General features: G+C 36.9%; 3 protein-coding genes and 1 long non-coding RNA gene across 15 annotated transcripts; 2 read left to right on the top strand and 2 right to left on the bottom strand.

The window, feature by feature from the left end:
* The first annotated feature begins 68 nt into the window (after positions 1–68).
* LOC111245637 (uncharacterized) lies at positions 69–15814 on the top strand. 7 transcript variants are annotated; one of them, XR_015320661.1, is made up of 3 exons: positions 70–1632; positions 11116–11377; positions 11876–15814. XR_015320661.1 is itself a non-coding variant. In XM_022794246.2 (2 exons), the coding sequence occupies exons 1-2, from the start codon at positions 955–957 to the stop codon at positions 4679–4681; spliced, it is 684 nt and encodes a 227-aa protein (XP_022649981.1). In that variant the 5' UTR covers positions 69–954; the 3' UTR covers positions 4682–4736. The 7 variants fall into 7 exon arrangements, 3 of the variants coding, with proteins under 3 accessions (XP_022649981.1, XP_022649979.1, XP_022649980.1); XR_015320664.1 differs by lacking the exons at positions 11116–11377; positions 11876–15814 and adding exons at positions 4092–4188; positions 4656–4736 and having other exon boundaries at positions 70–1612; XR_015320662.1 differs by lacking the exons at positions 11116–11377; positions 11876–15814 and adding exons at positions 4092–4188; positions 4656–4736 and having other exon boundaries at positions 71–1632.
* Positions 9706–13140, bottom strand: LOC111244046 (uncharacterized). The gene is made up of 5 exons (XM_022790599.2): positions 12937–13140; positions 11868–12110; positions 11097–11349; positions 10457–10628; positions 9706–10311 (listed from the first exon to the last, which is right to left on the bottom strand). Exons 1-5 carry the CDS (start codon positions 13138–13140, stop codon positions 10113–10115), a joined length of 1071 nt encoding a protein of 356 aa, XP_022646334.1. The 3' UTR covers positions 9706–10112.
* LOC147757799 (uncharacterized) lies at positions 14241–15589 on the bottom strand. Its single transcript, XR_015320670.1, has 2 exons — positions 15430–15589; positions 14241–14440 (listed from the first exon to the last, which is right to left on the bottom strand). It is a non-coding gene; the product is annotated as an uncharacterized LOC147757799 (long non-coding RNA).
* A 131-nt stretch (positions 15815–15945) lies between the features above and the next one.
* Positions 15946–23675, top strand: LOC111244048 (charged multivesicular body protein 2b-like). Of its 6 annotated transcripts, none has more exons than XR_015320669.1 (7): positions 15946–16446; positions 17488–17579; positions 19263–19379; positions 19617–19797; positions 20164–20465; positions 21998–22022; positions 23524–23675. XR_015320669.1 is itself a non-coding variant. In XM_022790602.2 (5 exons), the coding sequence occupies exons 1-5, from the start codon at positions 16410–16412 to the stop codon at positions 20367–20369; spliced, it is 633 nt and encodes a 210-aa protein (XP_022646337.1). In that variant the 5' UTR covers positions 15946–16409; the 3' UTR covers positions 20370–21375. The 6 variants fall into 6 exon arrangements, 1 of the variants encoding a protein (XP_022646337.1); XR_015320667.1 differs by having other exon boundaries at positions 22764–23675; XR_015320668.1 differs by having other exon boundaries at positions 22243–23675.
* The last annotated feature ends 1134 nt before the right edge of the window (positions 23676–24809 follow it).

Below are 24809 nucleotides of genomic sequence, written 5' to 3'. Positions count from 1 at the left end.
CCGTCCATTAGCAAGTTGGTATAGGTTAAAGAACGGAATTTGGAAATGAAAATGGCTTGTGACACTGTAGAGCAGTGATGTTCATTGCGCGCATAGATGTAATGGAGGCTGCTTAAATTATAGTTTTGGCCTAGGATTGCCATCCGCTGTGTCGGACTCGAGACAAATTCATTACTAGAAACTGCTTTCATATGAGATGCTTTCATCCATGAATGGTGATAATCCATCATGACTGAACTTAGAATTTGCTCGAGAGAAACTTCATATGTTTCTATTCTTTCCGTCAAAAACCCGTAAAGTGTAGTATTACTTCGGATAGAGCAGAAGGAAGGCCTGGTCAAAGTCGAATCAACAACATCCATGAACGGGGGAAAGTGGAGAGGGCAATCTAACGCGACTCAGAGAGATTTCACTCAGTTAGCCCGCGTTAAATGTGGGCAGCTACGCAGCCGTTAGCTGTGGGTTTTTTCTGAAACATGTGATGATGGTCATTTAACTCAATAAGTAAATAGTTATTTGTATATTTTCTATATCATCCAGTGAAACACTTCCAAGAAATTCCATTGTCCGTAATGAAGGTCGTGTATAATGCATAATTGCAGTCTGTGATTAACATTCAACGAAAGTGTAGGCTGAGGCTGAATTTCTTTGAGAGCATAAGGACCACCAAGAGTTTCGATCGTTTTTATGTGAGTCTCAGGTACCAAAGTACCCACTTACCTAAATCGAACAAGAATATGTCACTTGTGGAAAACGTTTTTAACGCAAGACTTAAATAGACCTATGAAAGTAGAATGGGTGTGCTTCTATAAATGTATTACTAAACGAGACAACAATGTTCTAAGTAAAAAACATATATAAACTTTCGTTGAGGCACTGATAATTGCAATAACAAGCATGGTGATCTTATGCTGTTATCAATTCGAAGCGGCTGTCAACACATATGTGTGATCTATGGAGGAATATACAAATAATCGGAGAAGTCAAAATTTTGTGCGAGACCCAATGGGCACGTTTCACCGACAGCCACTCCTCGAGCGACTTCGTAAACAGTCCGTTCGATTGTTAATGTCAGCCGATCATGCCTCCATGGAGATAAAATTGCCATCGAACTTTATCGATGATTTAACACAGTGCCTTGATGCAGGGGACCCGGAACATATCGAGCCTTGCCTGGGTCTTCTATCTAGAGTGACGTTTACTCAGCCTGCGGCGAAGCAGCATGAGATTCAGGATCTTAAAGTGTACATTTTCTGGAAGAGACTTTATGTCAAGCGTGTTGGCTACTCCAAAAAGAACAAAAGCTTCATCGAAGCCAATACGTTAAAAGCGGCTTCAGTTGTTATCTGCTCGCCGACAACACCCGCAATAGTGAAGCGGTCCGTTAAAGGAGATATTCTATTGATTGTACTGAATCGATATATCAAAGCGGGATTGACGCCGCCGCACGATTTTTTCGTCAGTCTAACTCGTTATGCCAAGCCAATAAGTGATCGCCAAGCGGTCGTGCTTGCCGAGTGTCTGTTAGAGCGGACTCATGACGAGACGTGGGCCTACCTAATTCCTGTGTATCCACAGTTATTGAAATTTCTGCTCGTTCTGAACTATGGCGGTGAGGCATTCTTGATGAGGGTGAGGCTCGCTTGCGATAAGTGGCCGTTGCTTAATGATTTAATTTACGAATATGCTCAGACGATTGGTGATGAAAATGCGAAAAACACTATTTTTGGGAAGATTATTGACTGCCGCATCGAATCAAGTATTCCATGCATGAAATAGAAAACTGGATCTGTATTGTAGTAAGAAAAAACCAGTAAATAGATATTTATAAATCTCACAAGTGTTAAGGTATGATTACTGTTACTAAAAGATTTCCGAAAATAATAACATTAAAGAAATGACTGTGCACTACTATCGTTTATCGTTTAACATATTCATAATTGTTTACTGTAAAATGGTGAGTTTCTTACAATTAAGATTAGTATAATTTTAATATATATGAAGGGCACTGAAATAATGGCGTAAATATCTCATCGAATGTTGTAAACTATAGCATGTTGCGTGCGTCAGTATATTTCAATAGATATTATTTGAATTGTACTTGAATGATTAATATCCCGTGCTTTTGCGGCAATTTAGCCATACGAAACTAATGTGCTTAATTGTAGATTGCTAGATTACTAGACTAGCCCATTGTAATCAGAAGATTGTACAGGCCTCAAACTTTTATTTAAGACGAACAAAAACAATCAAGGAAGCCGTTTTGTATTTCGGTAATCTTTTATTAGACGTAGCATATGGCTATTGCTAAATGTGTCTTTTAATAGACAATGGATCTTTTTTTACTGCACCTTATTTCCTTCCTTAATGCCGCATGTTTACTAATATCAGTGAAACAATATTACTGGTTGTTGTGGATTAAAAGGCAGATAAATTAGCGGAAGAGCAGGTAGAATGAACGGAAACAGTAGATATTTATACTCTGCAAAACCTAATGTGAAGTTGGAAAAATATGGCTAACTCACTACTAGATATAAATAGATTATATAGCTGGTAATTTTAAAGAAAAAAAAACTGAAATTTGAAATACGTCCAAAGGGCCTAGCGTTTCTCACGTGTATCGACAAATACGGATCGACCATCAAAAACAACTAAATGTTGCATATGTATTCAAAAGCCGATGGCACTCACAGCATGCTGTACGAGATACCAGTACTGAGGAAAACACTGAGTTGATGACGGTCGAGCGAATAGTGAAGCATTACTTAATCAAAAAGTGGGAGTAATCGATGTTCACACAAGATTCGTTAAGTTTATTTGAGAATGTCATTTAATAATTTTATTATTAAACCAAAATCATTGAATTTAAAATCGATCGTATTAAACCTAAGTTCTCTGTGCATCTCTTTTTCCGGCCAGAGAAGTTTTTGGTTACTTTTAATCTCCAAGCCACCCATGAATCTTAAGACTCTGTTTTGTTTCATGTTTATAACGTTGGCTCGATTTCTTGGTGACTACTATGCCAAGATTAATAATACCCAAAGCATGAGATATTAGTCGACAAGGATTAAGGTCTATTTAACCATATGTGTGGGATGCCTTCCAGCAGCTGTAGAAAAGCGGTTGTGTGTACGGTTTGCCTAATTATCCCTACAAAATTTATTAGATTTCCGACAAATGCTCGATATACTTGTTGTATTTTCTTCAACTGACCTAAACTTTGCATTTTATTCATTGTTATGGTATGTCACTGTGTACCGCCGGGATGTCGAAACAAGTACGTTTGTGGATGAAAATCGAGTTGTATCATGTATTAACTTATTACGCCGTGATCTGTACCTATGTTCAGTTGACGCTGAACTAAGTTTTTGCTTTAAAAACATTTGGTTTATGCCAAGAAAAAAACACGCGTTAATAAAATCATGGTAGAGAACACTACATATAGAACAGTTATATACATATAACAAAAAAGGAGGGTCAAACGCCTGCAAGATCTTATCCTTTAAAGCAAAAATACAAAACAAGCAAGTTAAAAAAAGGGCCCAGTCGGAACTTTGTCACGAAGAAGAAATCGTTTAAGTGTTCGAACTGAAATAATGACTGATACAAAGCGACTAAAGGAAGGAAATAATGTGGGTATTCAGGGCAAAATATCTAGGTCTGGACGTTATGAGTTGTTTTAAAACTGCATGTAGACAAAAGCAGATGTTTTAACAACTTTTTCTGCCTGTGCTAGAAGTGTCATTCTTATTTGTTATGTTTATTTAAGATAACCACTGTTCATGGTAACCAAACTTCAAATACACTACATAAAAAAATTTCAGGTGTATTTAATTACGGGCTGGATGCAAATCAAAAGTTACAAGATAGCGAGAGCTCAATGCTGCCAAAAAGTCTAAAGGGTGGAATAAGGCTTAGTAAAGCTAATTGCTGAAGCGTATTCAGGCGACCCAAATAATATTTTCCTCTCCAAAATAGCCGTTAATTTCTGTATGGAACACTTAGGTATACGAAAAATTGATTTTTGAGATTTTGCGATGAATTTTCAAGCTCTTTAAACAGAACCTTTTGATTTGTTTCATGATTTTCAGAAACTGCATAAAAATTAACAGTAACCTAAACCGCCAATTAAGAGCAGAAAAAAAGTTGTCAGTTTCGATAAAGGTTCGCCCAGGACGAAAAGATGGGGTAATAGCTGATCACTGCTCAAATTCCGTAAATAACCTGTTGTTTTTCGCTATTTTGAGTTTTTTGTTTTATTTTTGAAAACTGGCTTTCTTTTGATACAAAAAATAACTGATAACTACGTACCCGTCCTTACAAACAGTCCGCCAAAAATTGTTCAGTTTTAAATGTTCCACTGTGTATATATATAGAAATACATGTTTCTGCTCTAATATAAATTTTATCATTTGCTATTACATGACAGAATGATCACACGTGACCCGATCGGTGTAACTAGTAAAAATATGAAGATCAGCCACGAACGACACTAACGCCTGTGAAAGAAAATTTTTCTATCTAATTTAGTTCCTAATGAATAAGTGTAATCTTTAACCTAATACGGCACAATGATGCTTGCTAGGTGGTTATTTATTCTACCTATTTTTTACATTAGGTTTTTACTTATTTTTTTCTACTAATTTCCATTTCAGGGAAACTGTCGGAGAGAGCCTTGTAATAGCTAATTCAGATGCAATAAAAAACCGTCTTCCCAATCTCTTGCTGTAACAGAAGTGTTGTGCAGTTCTTGAAATTGACTAAGATAGCTGTTGATCGGGGAAGCAACATATTTCAGTATCGATCATTATTAATTACAGCAGAACACGTTTAGCGCTATAGGGTGGGCATACATTAACCAATGCGTTTCGGGGTATTGGCTGTTGTTCACAGATAATGCACGGTGGTCTAAAAAAGGTTAGTATACCTTTAATTGACATAAAAACATTATTCATTTAGTTACATAATAGTATATGCCGATGACGGGGTTTGAAGTAAGGATCCGCGTTGGTTTCCTCAACGAGACGTCCATTAGGCGGCCTTATTTTATGCGGTTTGCGTAAGTATACAATCTATAACTATTAGGACCATAAACATGATTTTAAAACATATATGCATATTACATTACATGATTATATATATACCTATGTCGTGGACAAGCCTGGTATCGGAGTTAACGGAAGACTTATTACTGTTGTGATTTTCGATGCAGCTAAACACCACAGTTAACTAAAGAACTTACTTAGCTAGGCGCAGAAGGTGTGAATTCAATAAGTTCTGCTGCGGCTCGAAAATGCTAGCAAAAGCGCCACATTATTATGACAAATACTTAGATATGAGGTCGTGTGTCCCTATAATAGATTTACATTTCAGTCTTTCAACAAAAGCAAAAAAAGGATATTGCTAGAAGATCTTTGCTGTGAGTGCAACGGAAGTCTCTGCTGACCTTCGATTCAAAACAAAAAACATTTTACTTTATTTGAAGCTCGACTTTAAGGCTTTGCCATTGTCTGAAACTATCACAGGACTATCATAGAAACAAGTGTAAGTGAAGGTAAACACCCATTGTTAGTCTACGCGAATCACTCTGTTAACGGTGTTGGAAAATTAGCTGTATGGAAGTTCAAATGGCAGTCCGCGGAATAAGTAACAGTAACATCATCTTTGGCGTTTTTTTCGCAACATCGCACACAACGTAGTTTTACATGTTATTAGCGTTACGCGATCTTCGCTCTCTTTTTTTGTTGCTTTTTGCCTACGTCACTTCATCTGGGTGCTAATACGATATATATATATATATATATAGAGAGAGAGAGAGAGAGAGAGAGGTGAACTAACTAAATATTATCTAGGCCGAAATAGGGATCGTTATTAGCTCTAAATAGCAACGCAGACAGGCAGGCATCCAGTTATATAAGATGCAAACAAAATCAGGAGATTCCTATTCCAGGAAACCATCTCGTTCCAATCACCTCTTTTAGTCGGGTGAGTCGCTTTAGTAGCGGTAACACACTTCTCTCAAAATGATGGTCGATCGATGAAAAACCGTAGTGGATTTGTCACTGTGTTCCCCTTCGAGTATTCCCTTTTAAGACGTGGAACATAAAGCATATAATACAAGCTTGTACCATATGCTTGTATGAAATCTGCACCTGCGAGCACTGCAGCAAGCTCTTCACGGTACATTTCAGATTTTTCGCGGTTGCTTCTATTCACTTGGGAACCTTTGTTTATATTGTGACCTATAGTGCTTAAGTTCGTGTCGATGTGGTTAACAAGGAGACTAAACAAATATTTACTTTGGCCTAAATAGCTACCGACTACAGTCGAGCCACACCATTCTGAATAGAAAAATTATTATATTCAATCATCATTTTTTCTATGACAATTAGAACTATAGATTTGATTCACCTTACAGTATTTATAGCCAGAGCGTCGTCAACAACTATATTGTCAATTAATTATCGATTGAATTAACTAATAACAACAAGCGTCTCCGTGTCGGCACATAAGCTTATGCCGTATCAAAATTAAGTATTAGTTTTGTTTGATTGGGGTGTTTGCTTCTGTATTACACTTTCATAAATGTGTTATTTTCTCTTATTCATTAGACTTGTTGATGAATACATTGAAGTCAATGACAACCAATGCGTTCATTACCGTAGGTCAGCACAGAAGATTGTCCGTTCGCTTTCTCTCGCCTTTCAAAAGCCGTCATAAAAATATTCCCAGAATGTGGATTGTGACTCAGAAGTACAAGGGGTAGTTGTATTCTACAAAATTCTTGGACAGTATTTAAAGAACAGAAACTTATGATACCTTTGTTTTTTTTTTTGAAAACAGTAATCAATGTTGGGCAGGTTTACAGTAATATGAATAGGCTTGCATAAGTCTAAGACTTGAATAAGTATACGGTATTTACTGGTTGAATTTCTCAAACGGATGCCATGCTGATAAAAGTTTAATAAACGTCATGCGCGATTCTCCAAAACGTGGATTTTTTATTTTTATTATTATTTAGTTTTATCTGGTTTGGTCTAAAAATAGAATTACAATCGAAATAAGAAGACTGGATGCAGGTGATGTGAAAGTTGCTCTTTATCGATATACCATATCGTCGAGGGTCTTTCGGAGCTAGTTAAAATTGTACAGATATTAAGTAGTGGAGATAATGTACGGAAAGCAAGCATTTTTAATATAGCGGACAAATAATAATAGATAAACTTTGCACTTTAATATAATGAACACAACATAGCATAGCCCAACATCTACCTCGAATTCTCAAGCGTTAACAAAACAACATATTGAAACAATTCACATACAACATAAGTTAACACATACAAACACCTAAAATGGACTGTTGGAGCCTCATTCTTAAATACATAAATCCTACTAAATATTAGGCTCTTAGAGTGCTTAAGAAATCATAGTGGAGAGTACCCCTTCTATTTTTCACATACGCTTAGTTTTTCTTTATTTTATTGTTCCAGCGCTCAGCCCGCTTTTGAACAGCCATACACCTGCCATTTACGTTGCGATGTGTACCCTTTTAATCTCAAACTTTTTGTATATCGATAGTGTTTTTAAAGTAAAAGAGACCTGTAATCACACGGGTTTAGTTCGAGAGAATAGGCGGGTTGAAACCACCATTGCATATTATTTTACTAAATCCAGGAAGTTACTGGAATACGGCAGTAATGTCTAATCATGTTATCAAGTAACTTAACCGGATGCTTTTGATTGCTGAACTTGCATTCATTGTTTCGATTTCCGCTATCTCATTACATCTGCATCTGCATATGGCCCTGATACCGATTAAAGGTACTACCATCACCTTACGCGTGACTTACTTGATATTGCCACCGAACGCATTCTTTTCAAAACGACGTCATTCTGATCCGTTTTTGGCTGGCGATAGAGATTGAGCCATGTCTTGTCTATGACGAACGTATGCTCCAGGAGGCTTTTTGTTGCATAAAGCCCTGCTAATTGCAGGCGCAAGACACGATACGCGTTCTCAACTGGTCTGAGTCAATCGATGAGAAACCCATTTCTTACAAAGTCCCCACATTTTTAGTATTTCGATTACAATTCTGTAACAGGTTACATGTGACAAGCCAATTTTACCCAACAGAACCCTTAAACTGTGCATTCACAACAACGACACACACTCCTACCTTCTTCGGATCCCAAAATCTAGTAACCCCTTCGCTGGTTTTCAATAATCTAATCTTCGTTCTTGAGACGTCTGCGCCTTTCACGTACTATGCTTTTGCTTAATGTGTCCCCATTGAATGTCTCCGATCTAATCTTCGATAAATTTTTGTAGCATTGTGGCCTTTTTAGGACAAACTTCACCACTGAGCATTGATTTTCAAAATTAACAGATGTTTTCTCATCTGAAATCCTGTAGTAAACAACCGGTTTTTTTAACACAAGTTTTTAGAAGACCGGGATACTAACCAACCGGATTAGTTTGCCAGCTACACGTAGTTAACAAAACATTCAATTTTGAAATCCACCATATTCTCTTGTCACAGCCTAATAGTTCTCTATGAAGGAAGAATGAGTTAATGCTAATGTATTGTCGATTGCCATTTATGGTCACAGAAATATATTTCATCGTGAACATCTTGGCTTAAAATTAAAATCAGAAAACAAAATAAACCTCACGGACTATGGATATTACCCTTTCTTTTAAATGATTATAAGGCCTGTTAAATATATTTTTCTACAAAACTTCCCATTTCATTGTAGTGAAATGCGTTTGTAGCTAATTGCTAACATAACTAGTTATCAGGTACGCATATGCAAATGAACTGATTCGATTTGCCAGTTTAAGAACGTCAATCATACATTTTCATCTCTATAGTCTGATGGTTTAATATTTGTTAAATTCACGAAAGTTACGTATAAAGGGACGCCATATTACCTGCATTCTTTTAGGGGTAGCTATCGTAGGTTTCTTAGATATGAGCGTATATACATGAGCCCGCCTGAACTACTCTAGTCTATTCCAGCTCTGACCGATTGAGGTGTTTCAGCGTTCCGAAATACACAAAAGGGAATTAATGAGTTAGTTATGATTTTATTTCACTCGAGGTGTGTTGTGTTTAAAAACGAGGTCTAACAATATTTCACTATGTATAATTGAAATTTTCAAAAGCTCTTTGTTTCCATGTGATCCTGAGTTGAATCCAGGACATGAATGCTAAGTCACTTAGACTTGAATTTACTGTTTACCAAAATTGGCTACAGTAGATTATTGGCTATGTTTTTGATTAATAAGATGATCATGACAGCTATTTGCTTCATGCGTGAAGGCAACCTAATACTACTTCGGAGGGATCGCTGGAATCTTATCTAACAAAGCATCACTTACTAACTAGACCCTACGTATATACTGCATATCGCGCAAAGAAGCTTTTGATGCATATATTTCTGCAAAAAAATAGTAAACAATCAACTGACTTTAGATAATATAACAGTCTTTAACATCAGGTGAATGGATTTTTCGTCGCAATTACGTTTATCTCTAAGCTGTAAACAGAAGCGTAGTCCTTCATCTCCCAGGCTGCTCTAGCGCAAGGCCCTATGTAGCGTCGCATATAAAACATGATACTAAATTTTGCAATGCACCAAAGCATTAGTTCATCTACTTACGAAGCTATAAATTAGGCTATTAACGATAAAAGATCCATAGCATAGAAACCTTGCATGTGACCAGAATTAATCATTTATTTGCGTAACCACAAGATGTCAATCTAACGTACGAGACAATTTCTTTAATACAATATATTTTGCTAAACCAATGCATTTGTTATGACATGTTCAAAGTGACAGTACGTAGTAACCAAATCATAATTTATCAGTTGCCAGCCTTCAGTGTCCTTCAGAACTGCGTGAGTCCTTGGTTTGATGACTAATTCATTTGAATTAGTCACACAGACAAAATTACCAAAACTCGTGTCAACTGCAAGCACCTGCAGTTCGCAATTTGAGTAAACAAGCCCCTGATATTAGTGGCTCTACTATAGCAAGTCCCTGAATTTACAGCTTAAACGCCACATCTGCGCGCTAAAGTGTGGTCGTGAAGACAACAACAAAAGACTTTAAGCAGCCTCCAATCGTCGTCTTTGTTCTAAACCTTGTAGAATCTGACAAATCTGCATATGTTGCGAAGTAATATGATGCAGATACTTCAACCGAACATCATGCCTGCGGACACCCGTAAACGTGAGGACGAGTGCCAAGAGGGCGCAGTGTACGTACGTGCTGTCCGTCAGATTTGGACTAAGCCAACCCATGTCTCTGTGAAGGAAAATACAAGAATTGGCAGTGAGTGGTTGTACAGCACAAAGAACTGACAAAAAATCGATACCAGCGTCATATATGTATGAATAATGGGCCGAACTAAAACAAGCTGAAAAAAGTGACTTATTAGTTATCTACTTACACGTTGCCCTTTGTTCGACTTTTGTGCAGCAGCCAAATTTGGACAACGCAGTTTGAGAACGCTATTAAAAAACAAGCCTGACGAGCATTCCGAAGAAGCCGACACGTCAACCAGTGTGAAACCAATAGAAGAGTCACATACGTGACCAGTATGTACGAAATGCACATATAGTCTGAAATCGAACTTGTAAAATGTAATGATTAGGTTGCCAGCACATGATTAGGTAACATCAATTGACATTGTGAACGACTGAATGCTCGAAGCATTTTAATAGCTTATTACAGAACTCGACTCAGTACTGTCGTCAAGGGACACAGAAGAGTAACTGCATGAAATCTTTTAATTTAGTCATTAGTCGAAGTAAACATTTTTACCTGGCTCCTCAAGATTATGTTGCAGCGAATAAAGTTATCTGCGATATCTGCTCATATTTCACATGGCTTATATAAATAAACAATAAGAACTACAAGTTACAAATATGCAGCATGCTTTACGAAAGATCATGATGTATGTATATAAGGTCGTAGTTGTTGGAGTTTGGAAGTTATCTGTCACATCTTTGGGAAGTAGTGAAGGGATATTACGGACAGAAAAATATTAGCAAAGTCGAATAATGGCAATTTCGAGAAGATGCACTTACACATTCCTTTGTCCATTAGCTGCGTTATAGATTTTGAGGCTTCGCTTGCCAACGAGGCCACGTTGGAAACCATATCCGTCACAAATCCAGCAGCGGATGTTAACCGTGAATAGCTACCGGTTTCGGTTGTCTCGCCCACAACGCGCTCTAAATAGTCAGTACCTCTGGTTTGCGCCTGTTGTCGTAGGGCTGATTTTAACGCTGAGAGCTCCGCGACCACTTCACCATTGAGACCTGAAGCGAGGTTCACCGCCTAGGAATTTGAGAAAGGTAGCATAAAGGTAGGAAATCACACTACTCACTTATAATATACACATATACTCACTTATAAGGAGAGCACCGAAAACAAAAAGAAAAACTTTATTAACGATGACTACTGAGGTCAAGAAAACAGGACAAACGTTAGCGAGCACCAGCGATTAGAGAATTAAAATTATATTAAAAGAAAAAAAACATTGAAAAATTCTGTCGTAACTTCACGAAAACCGTTGTTTTAGTACAGGACAACCTGTCTTGTTGGACCGACCTTATTTTCAGTATATTTACAATTTACTAAGAAAATAATTCTGAGATCACGAAAAACAACAATAAAGCCATGGACAAACCAGACGCTGAACCTTAACTGTGTCTCCTATTAGTACTTGGTTCGTAAACAACGCGAGAAGCGCTCTAGTAAAAGGTAAGGCTGTACTTAGGACAAAAGACACCAGTACTTAGATATGATTTCGGCTTAAGTCGTTTGTAGAGTAAGAAAGAAGTGCTGCAATATACTTTTTCAGAGATTCCTATTCTTTGGGAGTGGGCGAGCGCCGTGCAAATAGCCTGAAGTCTAACGAAGATTTCAACCAAATCCTTTAACCCTGCACCATCGAGGTCGTCCATGGCAACACACGTTGATATGTCCGTTTCCGGATCGCAGTTAATTAACGGGGCTGACACAAACTCTTTTTGAAGATTCACCATAGATAGTGCAGTATGAGCTAAACCGTTAGCAACCATTGGGTGACAAACTGTCTGCGAATAAGACATTGATATCCGTATCCGTTACAACAGAGAACGGTTTTAACTCCAATATTAATTTCCAGCTTATACGAAAGTAGTAATATAATGTTAATATATAGAAATATTAGCAGCCCCATGCATGCTCCTTACTGAATTCCGTGTGCTTTGAAAGAAGGTCGTACATAATGAGTTTGAACACCGTTTCAGCAGCTATACCAAGGCGTCTAAATTAAGCTCTTCCCTAAACAAGAGTAACTCATTTTGACCAGAATTTTTGACGTTAAAATTGAAGTACTTTTCCGAAGGAAAGCTGTGTCAGATATTACTACGAAACATCGCATTTTATGTAACCTGGCATTATATTTGCCAATCAACTCTCTTGGCTTTGTATAAAAGGAGCATATGTAATTTTGCAGAAAGATGCAGAAATATAAATAGTAGAAACAACTGTAGTAATTAAAATAACTGGTTGTTACTTTATCGTTTTTGCTCTTCTAGCTTTTCACCTGTTCACGAATGATGTTCCTCGCTGCAGCAAAGACGTTATTCTATCTCTTCTCTAATAGATACACTTTGATACTTCCAATAAAGCTTTGCTACGTGCAAAGCAGCTTCCATTTGCCTTTTAATTCAATTTATGCATTGTTACTCAAGTTCGCATTTGGCATTTGTAGTCTTTAACCCCATTGTTCCCATGGTACGCAACTCGATAGACAGCAAATAAAAATTCAGCTGTAACTTGATTTATGCTTGTGCACATCGCTAAGGCGACAAACGCTATTCGTAAGAAAACAAATTAATTTGGCGATCTGCACGAAACGTTAATAAATTCACTTACCGTAAGTGTTGCTAGGGCGGAATCCCACCGTGCCCCATGAATTCTTCCTTGCTGGCGTAGTTCTTTGAGAATCCTGTCCGCATGCGGATGAATTGGAAACGTTTCCTCAATAGAATCGACGGATCTTGACCAGCTTATAGAAAAAAGCAAAACGCTCACAATCCTTACATAAAGTCGATTTCTCATAATTTTTTGAGGTCTCATCCTGTAGCGTCGTTATTGCACTGTAATAAGCGAAATTCGCCGCTATCCCGGCAGGATAGCTGCTCAAAGGTGCTACATATTTTGAGAGCTTACAAATAAAATGCGTGCGTGCTTAGTTCAGTCAATTGCGTGCCCACATTTTCTTAACAGAATATACTTTGTCATGGGGTTACTATAGAATATGAATGAATCGTTTCGTACTTGAGATTATGCTCAACAGTGGATGTCATAATACTTCATTAACAGCATCTATGCCAGACATAACAGAAAGTTCAATTACCTCGTTAACAATGTAGTTACGCTGGTGAATTTCAGGGCTAATTGTTGTATGGAGTCCTCTCAGTAAAGTTCAATTACGCTTTCTTCGAGAAGTGCATCGATGTTATTTATCGTCACGGGCGCTTAATTAGGAATTAAAACTTTTCTTGTAATTGCGTAACTTCAGGTTATTTAATCGGCGAAACAAATGTTGATCTCAACGCTACAAAGCTTTTCTCCACGATCATATATCCGTTACCCTGATAATACGTAAAATACTATACACCCTTGCTGGATTTTGTGACCTAACTTAAGAGCTCGTGTCCACGAACTTACGGTTTCTTTTACGAAACTAATTAGTACTAAAAATTTAGCAGTGTGGTTGGTGACTTCAAATACGTCTGAACAGAACACTGGATCATTTTTACTTTTTCACTGTTCTATAGATTGAGCTTAAACGAATATCGGAATTTTTGATCAGCCTGGATAGTTAATAGACCTTCGTTAATTTGGCCAAATTCGTATGCAGTTAGTAAGATGCTACGAATGCATTAAAAATAATAGTCGAAAATAACGAATCACTGTACCTTAGATTATATGATGATATATATATATAGATGAACGTGATAGGGTTAACAAATAGACATTCATAACAATTATATAGGTATACGAAATACGGATAATACCTACATAACTAAAAGAACCGGTACAACAATGATTTCTATGTGAGCAATAAAATATCTCTCGCGAGAGTTGACTAGAAGATTGTAGTCATAGTTTCGAACAGAAACTATGTAATTTACAACAACAATTCATCGTTACGAAAATAATATTCGAGTTGATTTCTTTTTTCTAGTAGATTTTATTTTTGTTTCCACTAAAATATCTAATAACAGTCGCAATAGACAAATCTAATCCCAGACAACGCCGAGCTGTTCATCTGTCATTGTATTGGGGTCCTGGACTGAATAGTGGCCGAACAAATGGCCGTAATCAGTACAGCAATGGTAGGTAATCCAGGCCCACATAAAGCACATCGCACCTGAAATAATTCAGAATTCGGCAAATGGTTATTATTTTCCATATTTTTTTACCACTATCATTATTACTTTTATTATCAAACTAACAAACCGCTTCTATCAGTAGACGATAACTATCTTTAGTGGAACATGCTCTCGTAATTAAAGGAACTGAACGTGCTTTTACAGCACAACGCTGCAGCCATTATAGTTTCTAGGGTTTGGTAGCTCTAATTAGACACGTAGAAGACTGCTGAAAAATAAGCGAGTCTCCGAATTGTGAATAAAATCGATGGTGTATTTTGTATCACCTTCTGTGATAACAACTGCTATAGGATGAAGCATAAATAATGGAGTCCCATGGTAACCGAATCGTTCTATGTACGTTTTGATAATACTGCATTTAACGCATGTCCTACATTTCTCTTACACTGAGAACTCAGGTTCACGGTAAGATTTTACAGTTTTATCCTGTTTTATGCACAACACTTTCATCCTCTATATATATATATACATATATTTTTTACTAGATAATTCCATGCTTTACGGAATCTGTTTAAAGTAAGTAAGAACCAATGTTGTAACTGAAAGAAGGCAAAAGGTATGCATTATATAACGTTGCATTCGAATGATAACAAACAACTATATGAACTAGCTTAATTAGTTCCCTGTTTAAACTAAATAGATCCATGACAGAATCATCACAGTCGCTGCAATCCCAGCTGATCCAGTTGTCTATTATTATTGGAATAGTTCTCACTTTGCAATTCGCATAATAAATTCGCTTAAATGTACGAATTTGTAGGCATTTGTTTAGCTGAACCGATATCGTGATAGATATTCTCCATGGGAAAGTATTTTTACGGTAAAGAAGCAATATGGGAAATTCAAAACAGCTTATGCAAAAGTTGCAGATCTACGACATCAAACGCGCTCCTGGAAAACACCTGGAGGCTTTTACAGTAGCATCTAAAATGTGAGTGCTGATTATGCTGATAAAGGATCTATATACCGTTGGCAAGCTGTGCAAGTCTCTTATCGTGAGGTGGGAGGTCCCGGTAATACCACGGTCCACTGTTTCTCTTTTGAATCATCTGGCGTCCGAACAATTGCAGGTGGTAGGAACGTGCCACTGCGTTCACGCTCGCGGCACGGATCACCGGCCCTATCATCGTCGTCGTACGTTCGTGCTCTAGCACACCAGAAAAAAAATAAAGTCACATTCACAGAATATCCGTTTAGCAAAAGACCTTGCTCCAACAATGGTGAGCCCTTTCTATATTTAGTAGCAAACGGGGTTCTGAGAGCGCTACGAACAAATAGTGCAAGCGATAAAACCCTGAAGTTTTTTGAAGGACGAAATGGTTAGCGGAGGTAATATAAGATCGTTTTCGAAATACGTACCGCGTCCATTTATTTTCGTTGTTGGTTCATCTGTTCACTTCTGCCCATTACAACACAGACACATTGATATTTTCCGAGTGGGTGTGTGGGACAGCTAATAAGATACGGGCGGGATACACGGTGAATAAATTGAGAGTGACAACTGAGCAGTAAAAGCAATTACTTAATAGTCTAGCAAACAGTGAGCATGTTACAGCAGCAAGATAGGCAGAGGCTGTACGTGAAATAGCGCTCAACAACCTCGATTAGTAGCTGCACCCGGCAGACACAATTAAACGCGTTTCTTTATTCGTAACCCAATGGTTTTTTGTGCTTGGTTTATTTTGCTGAAGCTGACCGCCACTTAATTTGTTTTGGTCCCACTACCGTATGGCACTGCGTTTGCACTCTTGTGTAACTTCACAGGTGAACGTGGATAAAAACCATTGAACCTACGTGCGAGCGGTTTGACAAGCTCAATATGCTATTCGAAAGAACTATACTTATGGAGTAATTGAAACGATTTATAGCGAACTACCATTGAACCGTGTGGCAGTTGTAACTACAGTGTTTTTACTATATTAGTGAACGCACTGATCAACAGGAACAATGGATAAGCTTTTTGGAAATAAAGCTTCAGCCAAGGGTATATATCAGTTGCAGATCTTTTGATAAGTTTGGATAAGATTGGCTTTCTTTAAGGTGAACATGAATCCATTTCCGATGTAAGGTGTTAAACATCGTGTATCCGTAATATGTAATCAGTTCATATTCTGATTAGCGCAAGTTTAGTGCGTGAAATTAGCAAATTGACCAAGCAAGACGTTGACTTTATTTGTTTCTTAGCTTTAGTATAAATTCAAGCGTTCTCTTAAATTTATACTAGATAGAAATCTATATTGTTTTAAAGCTTACTTATCTTCGAAAATTTGGTTGACGTGATCGACAGATGACCAATAAACTTCCGAAGCAGGTCTTTACAGGTTTATCATTCAATTATAGTTATACAGGCTATGAAATCCATGCCAAAAATACAATGAGCAGATAATTTATACTGCACTTATATTGTATAAACAAGATTGTATAAAAAGTGATGAAGTGTTAACGGGTAGCTGTGAGTTATCCATCTGATGGGCCTGAACGATTCCCCAGGTGCTGTTGTTATGTGGCGCAAATTCATGAACCCTAATTGTACAGTATTACGGGTGACCGAATTTCGTTCAAATAAACAACGCAGATAAGGAATTAATATAGGTTATCGTCTTATAGGGTGCATAGGATTAACCATGATGTAATGCTTATTGGTAATAATGTAAAAAAAAAAACGGAAAATTCCTTTCCGTTGACAAATCTCAAATTTTTACCCGGATTCGGCTTTCACTTAACTATGAAATTTCTCTGTACAGATGTCCCGCTCGAGAACACTATATGGTCGAAAGAACTTACCTACATTTTGTAACTGAATCACTCCATATGTCGACCGTTTGATACCAATATAAGGTACCTTACCAATATAAGGTATTCGTGAATTTATACACTTAGTTGTCACCGGTATATAAAGATAACGACGGTAAATGACCTTAGGATAAAATAACACATAAAGAAGGTTCATGAACACTTTGATATGAAGAAAATAGATTTTATTAATCGTATGATCCTTTTTCTTATCTCTGCGTCTCTGTTTCAGAACAACTAAGAAAAACCGACAAAGACCTTAGAAAATCGGAGAGAGATCTTGCAAGAGAAGATCGGGTTCTTGAGCGTCAGGAAAAGCAGATCGTAAGCTTGTACTGTATACCCATATGTCGACAAATAGCAGTCGTTGCGTAGAACTAAGCGAGAGGGAGGCGAAAATACGGTAGCAATTTAGTTCCAATGAGAAGATGACTTCTTGTTTCTATAGTGTAGGTCTGGAATCACTGCGGATGGAAATATTGTGGTCATTGTACAGTCGGTACCTTCATACTACCCTATGAATCTTTGCGGGTAACCGGTAATATGAAAATTATAATTTGAAACACTTGGCTTTGAGATAAATTTATAATTAACAGCAAACGTTTCAACGAAATTTTTTACATGCATGAGGAGTGTCATTCCTAGCTGTCATGCCTGTTCAATATATTCACCATTCACTGCGATTATAGTTTCAATTCGTGACCTAAATTTGTCGCTGATAATTTTAAAAATATTCCTTTTTAATAGCTTAGATAGTAACCATGCTTCAAGCGATACATAATGCTAAGTTGATGAGCATCAACCCGTTGAAGTGACATTCAGATACACTACATACCAAGCATTCCAGCGAAATTAAATCTTAATTTTGGCTGATAGCAGGCTAAAGCTTCCAAAAATGCTAGGTCTTAAGACAACTAAAAGTCCTAAAGATGCACGAGCTTAGGATGGCCAAAAGTCGCAAAAATATAAAAGCTCAAAACAACCAAAGGTTTAAAAGATACAGAAAAAGTCTAAAAAAATTACCATTGGAGTTTACCCGAAGGAGCCAATTGACACCGATGTTTTTTTTCTCTGGGATGGTCGTAAATTTCTGTATAAAAAACCAGCTGTATTAAAAATGGCTCTTTAGGAAATCCTAGTAATTTGTTAAGAATATTTCGGTTTATTTCAAGGAAATCTTTCTCAATTTTTTTAAAACCTTTATGAAAACTGCCAATAACGTTGACTATCAATTTCGAAATATAAAAGTTTGTTTAGCGCGAAAAGATTTCTGCTGAAATTGCGGAAACGATGCAGCTTTTTTCATCATGAAGTTCGCTGTTTTGTTCCAAAAAGAACCAACTTTTTAGTGCCAAAAATGGCGAATGGGTACATTACCGTAACTGTTTCGTAAATTGGACAAATCTTGGCGGGCTATGTTTCTAGCCCGCCAAGATTTGTCCGATTTAGATACCGCACCCTATATACAAGGGACGATTTTTGTTTTTAGAATTGAGAAGTTTGTCGTTGTCTATTACATTATGCAGCTGCGCTATGATACTTTAGTATAATGCCAACTGAGAATGATTCCACTGCAAAAAAATTCTATAAAACCGTGTTTATTCAGCCATATGATCTTTACAGCACCTAAGTCTTTGTACCAGTGTGCTCTCTGGAAATTCGGTAAAGGTTTTTAATGGATCTCATTTTTTGATAAAAATAATGTATTATACATATAAGATAAGGGGATCCTATATTATATTATGGTATATATAACATTAATCTTCAAGTACTAGTGAATTTTATAAGCACATTTTTTTCTGTACCTCAACACTTCTTTGATCGGAGGTTAAGACTACCTTAGATTTATGGCGATCTGTCAGATGTGAGTCAACTTGAGTAGGTAGATTACTTGATTTTAATTCTCAAGGCGATTTACCATTGACTCAAGAAGTGAACAACGTTTTGGCAATAGGTGATAGCAACATACTGTTAACAAGAATTCATTGTAAACACTGTTTCCTTCAGGAACTGGAGATCAAAAAAGCTGCGAGATTAGGTTATAATAACATGTGCAAAATGTATGCGAAACAGCTGATCCAGGTACGGAAGCAGCGGGAAAGGACAAAACAAGCTACAATTCAGGTAGGCGCGCTCCTGCATACACGCACCAGATCAGCTCATTGATTGCAATAGATAATGCGTTTATAATAATATAGAGTTATTATTACTTAATATGTAAATAGTTTCTGTAATCACCTGGTACTATATAGTGGCCGATCTATCCGATTGCGACGATACGTTTTGATCAATGACGTAATCACGTCAAATTTCTATTCTGCTATTGTACAAAGATTCTGAATGCTATTTATTGTACGACAGGTGGCAGAGGTCCGTAACCAGTCGAAAACAATGGGCGCTAATATGACGCTGGCGAACACTGTCGCTGGGGCAACGAAGGCGATGTCGGGCATGAACGACATGATGAACCCTCAACAACTTGCAAAGACGCTCGGCGAATTTAGGATGCAGTCAGAAAAAATGGGCATAACTGAAGAGATAAGTAAGTGTTGACCTTTTTTTGGTCGATTTTTCTTAACTAATTGGATATTGAAAGTGACACTGCAGTGATTCCTAATTCATTGCGCCTAGCAGTTAAATGGTAGATATATTAATTATTGAAGCTAGCGTCTACTACCATTAAGCATTGATTAAGATGGTTATTGTACTTCTGTGTAGTGGTTTAATGAAGGTTGAATCGAAAACGATAAAACAATATTTATTTTATTCCGCATCAAAAAGATTCTTGAATGTTGAAGCGGTTATCTGATGGCCTTTTATAGCTACACATACACGGTACCCTGTCGATCTAAATGTACATCTGATTACCAACTGTTTGCGACTTCTCATGTTTTTGTTGTTCTTTCAGTAAATGACAACCTGGATGATATCTTGAACGAAAGCGGGGACGAGGAAGAAAGCCAGAACATCCTGGATAAGGTTCTCGATGAAATTGGTATTGAGATCAAGGGCAAACTGGGAGAAGCGCCCGGTGTACTAAGCAACGTTCCAGGATCTTCGAAAGTGTCAGATGACGATCTCGAGAAACAGCTAGAGCGTTTAAAAGCCCTTTAATGATAAAGGAAGTGGAAGCAGTTTCAGTTAATATAAGCGGTAACGCAACGGAGGGATGATTTAGAAACTACTTATGCGGGAGGTGAAACTTCAAAAGTGAGTTTTGGTGATAGGACAGCTTAGCAGAAACATAATTTTGAAACCCAGGGTTGAGCTTTCTGTAATAGCAAAAAGTTGCCTCTACTGGTATAATTATAATGATGTCAGGAGAAGTCCACGATTTATTTCGATAAAAATCAGGGCGGTAAACTCGTAACTGACCTAACATTATCCTTCATGTTTTATAACGCCTAAAAATTGGTATAAATATGAATGATTCGAAAATTTCGAAAAAAAATTGTTAAAGTAAATGGTACATGCGTGCCAAAGATACGTCGTAAACCAGAGATATTTTAGACTATTTCTGTAGATCTATTTTGCTCTATTTTGTAGAAATCCACAAATTCCACCGAAAATGTACATAAACTTTAACAAGTCACTGGAGTCGAGTCATGATGATAAGGGCGTTGAAAACATTTTGAGTTTGGTATGAATACATACCATATAGACGTGTCTTCCCAGCAAAGCTTATTTTAAGATTGCTGGTAAGTGTGTTCATGAACAAAAAGACAATCTCGTTACAATATCGCGATGCTCGCAAGTAAAAGGGCTTGTCCTGCAGTAAAGTGACTTCAAAGTTTTAATTTTATTATTTTTTTTTTACAGCGGTGTGACGAACGTAGAAAAATATGCTGTTATTGTAAAATATAATGAAGATAACTAATCGGAGTGGTTTCAAGATTTCCATTCTGTTGAGAAATCTGAGTAACCAATTATATATAGTCAGTCTGCGCTTTGTTAGAAACAGCTGTTTTGATCCTTTTTATTTACCACATTGTTGACCTTTAGCTCAGGTGTAACTAAGTTTGTCTAAATGTAGACATACATGGTGTGAGAAGCGAAGTACCTATGTAAATACTTTATACTGCACTTTACAATTCAAATAAAGTAATTTTTACAAATTGCATTTCAATGTGGTTATTGCTAGCTAGCGATGATTGTAAGAAAAGCTAACGATACGCACACAATAGTATATCCAAAGTTCCTGAACAATTTTTGCATGATATTTAACTATAACGTTTACATAGACAAATTGTACTGGAATATATGATGTTACTCAGCATTTCAATTGTGAGATGACATACGTGAAGTAACATATTTTACACTGGTAATTTTTAAAGTTAGCGTTATTGTTTTCTTTTATTATTAATAGTAATATAATTACTGTTGGCGAAATAGTTCAACCTGTCGATAATGGCACCGTCACGTAAAACCTGATGATTTTTGATACGATAAGTGGAAGAATCGATAACAAATGTAGTCTTTGTTTTGACGTGAAAAACGTCATCCTAATACAGAACTCGCTGCGCTAGTATATAATGGTCTAAGATCCACTGCTCCACTATTATTACTATGGCATTAAATGTGTCATTGATTACATTGTGAAACGAAGAATGATTGCAGGCGATTCGTGCTCGTAAGGAATGCGTTTCCATTAGAGAATTTACAGAAAAATTGAATTTTTACGTGGCGGCGCACCATCTTTACACTTTGTATTATTCTGATGACTTTCTCCAATCTCTTTGCAGGCACAGTACATCCTTGCGTTTGGCTGTAAGTACAAATCTCGATAATTTTCAAGTAAGTCGTTCTAAGCTAATTTTCTCTATCGTTGGCTAGGGCTTGGAGCGGAATGGAGCAGAATATCTTTAGCAAAAGAATACGATGCTTTTACTGCGTATATACTTCAATAGTCAGTTTTATGCTGTGCTATACTTCATTAGCATAGATATCAACTAGTTCTATGATCTCCTTCTCTCTTTGTACTCTGTAGTATTCTGAACTTAATTGCCTGACAAGTCCCTTACTGCTGGTTACCTATGCTGGCCAGCTCAGCGTGGGCATACACACTCGCACTCATCACTAGCAAATGATTTCGTAAAGGTGCGCCTAATGTCTTACAATACAGTTTTTTACCTTTTAAGTTTTCAGGTTTATTTTTCTATGTCTTTTCTCTATTTTTGAGCTTTTGTTGTAAAAATCCGAGGCGAGGAGTCTTTGTGTGAAAATTTCGTTTTCCCGTGCATAACGAATACTTTCCAGCTTTTGCAGTGACGCCTGTTGCTCCTATGACAGCAATGGCAAATTTGATAAACCAGATATGATAAAATTCATATAACCATGTGTGGATATATAGAGACTTCTAGTTCGTTTGGATCTTTTTATAGCGTATTCTTTTAGATTAGATTGATTTACGCTGATTCTTAACCGCGGGAACTTGAAGTATTTACATCTTACATGAAACACGAAGGGACCTTTCACATCTTTTTAAAGATACTTTTTTATTTTTTGCAGAATGTCATCCTGCTAAAACCATACAGTTGAAACCGGTGAATTTCATGTTTACTCGAAAAAATAGCGTCCAGATGATAGTGTTAAAAAGTTAAAAACAAAAGAATCTGCTTGGGTTATGACTGGCAGAAAAGGAATTCCTGTGGAGATGTCTGCAGGAATCAGCAAAAGACTGCTGTAAGTTTTTGTGGGTTTTACGGTAAAACATGACGCTAATGTATAAATAAGCAAGAATAAAAATTCTGTGAAAGGTGCCTTCCTGAAAAAGTTCAATTCTTGTTGAGGTGAAGCTTGCTAACCAGCTGACGCATGCAGCTAAAAAAATTATTAGATGCGCAAAAAAACAAGATAAAGAAATGGGATAGAAGGAAAGATACAAAAAAAAAAGGAAAATTACTTGTTGCAACGTGGTTTGGTGGTAGCATAAGGATTATGTAAAATTATATAAACAAGGCAAATCACTAATTACTTTAAAACACAAATATAATCGATGAAGTGTGACGGTGTAGGGTCGGTATTTGCATCTTGGAAGATTTGAATCTGTGGCTCAAATGAGGAATGAAAAAATTACATTAGTAGCTACGCTTGCGTTAACCTGATAGATTCCTGAAATTGTGGTTGCGAAGAAGTTTTACAAAAAATAATGCATAATAGGCCGAAATTAAAGATAGAATTAACAAATTTATATTGTTAAAGTAACTTCTTTAAAAATCTTTTTTAAAGATCTAAGTCATGCAGAAGTAACAACAAATTTGCATTGCAGGCTAATATGAGCAGGAACAATGATCTATTTTCTGGAAAATACAGTCTACTGCTCATGATTTCAAGAACATACTGGATCGATGCTAACAGGCGGGAACTTTGCAGGTGGTTTTTATATGGTATATAAATATATAGTACCTATCTGCAAGCCAATTTATTGTTCTATTTTCATTTATTAAAGTCACTCAGTGTTATCAATGCATTCTTGTAAGCATCAAGCACGTTGTCCTGTAAGCGAGTGTGCATCCGCTGTAACATTTTAGTTTATACTATTTAGTAATATAGTATATATTTAGTATAATTTATATTTGGATTCGAATGCCTATATAGACAGAAAATGCTATGAGCTTATGAACGAAAATTGATTATGCTTCTCCAGCTGTTCTAAAGCTGTTCGAGTTTACTTATGGTCACTAATATATCTGATGCTCATTGCAGACTATAAGTAATGTGTCTCCATCCCAATTGCGACCAAACCAAAGTAATTCCATTCATGAACGAATACGAACCCGATTGCGATGGTGAGGGTCCAATGACGTGGATTGGCTGGGCGCAAATATATAGATTGGGTTCGTTTGGCTATAGGAAGGCGTCGATGATCCAAATGTTGTATTGAGCCCAGTTCAATCAGTATATAAAGCTGAGACTCCCAAAAGAGTGATCTTGGAAGGAGGGATTCCACACTAAAATAAGCTAGGTTTGAAGGAAACGCTCATCGGAGAATAGGACCCAGATGATGTAATATAGAATTATTCTACATGTTCAGAATTGTTCTGCATGTTGCTCTTCTAGGTGTTTATAAAGTAATTCATTATTGTCAAGAAAGCATGTGTATGTTTCCATTACTTTTTTTTAACATATATAAGCGTTGTTCACCAGCCGCAGTTGCTTAGTGATGGTAAAAAAGTGCATTTTTAATGACGCAATCCTTTTTTCTCCTTCTACTGTGATAAAAAAAGTTGTCGAAGTAGCCAAGAATATTCGCACTAGATACAGTGTGCACTCGATATATTATCACAACTCCTGAAAATTAGTTTGTTAAAACCGTAAATGAAATTTTAAATCTAGAGGATGCAGCTCGTTATGCTATCGAATGTCAATGGGGACTGCCTGAAAGAATTTCAGAAGGCAGAGAACTAGAAAACAACTTAAAATGTGACTGGAAATAAAATGCATTAACTTTCGTTCAGTAGAATTTACTTAATAACTGCTGCTGTAGAAACTGGGTCAGGAGCAAAAAGAACACGAAGTCTCGTTACCAAGTTAAACCTCCCGCGGTGACAGGTA

The sequence above is a fragment of the Varroa destructor genome, unplaced genomic scaffold (genome assembly GCF_002443255.2).
Source record: "Varroa destructor unplaced genomic scaffold, Vdes_3.0 BEIS01000002.1, whole genome shotgun sequence".
In the NCBI taxonomy this organism is placed as follows: domain Eukaryota; kingdom Metazoa; phylum Arthropoda; class Arachnida; order Mesostigmata; family Varroidae; genus Varroa; species Varroa destructor.
This window is presented reverse-complemented; position numbering and strand designations above follow the sequence as displayed.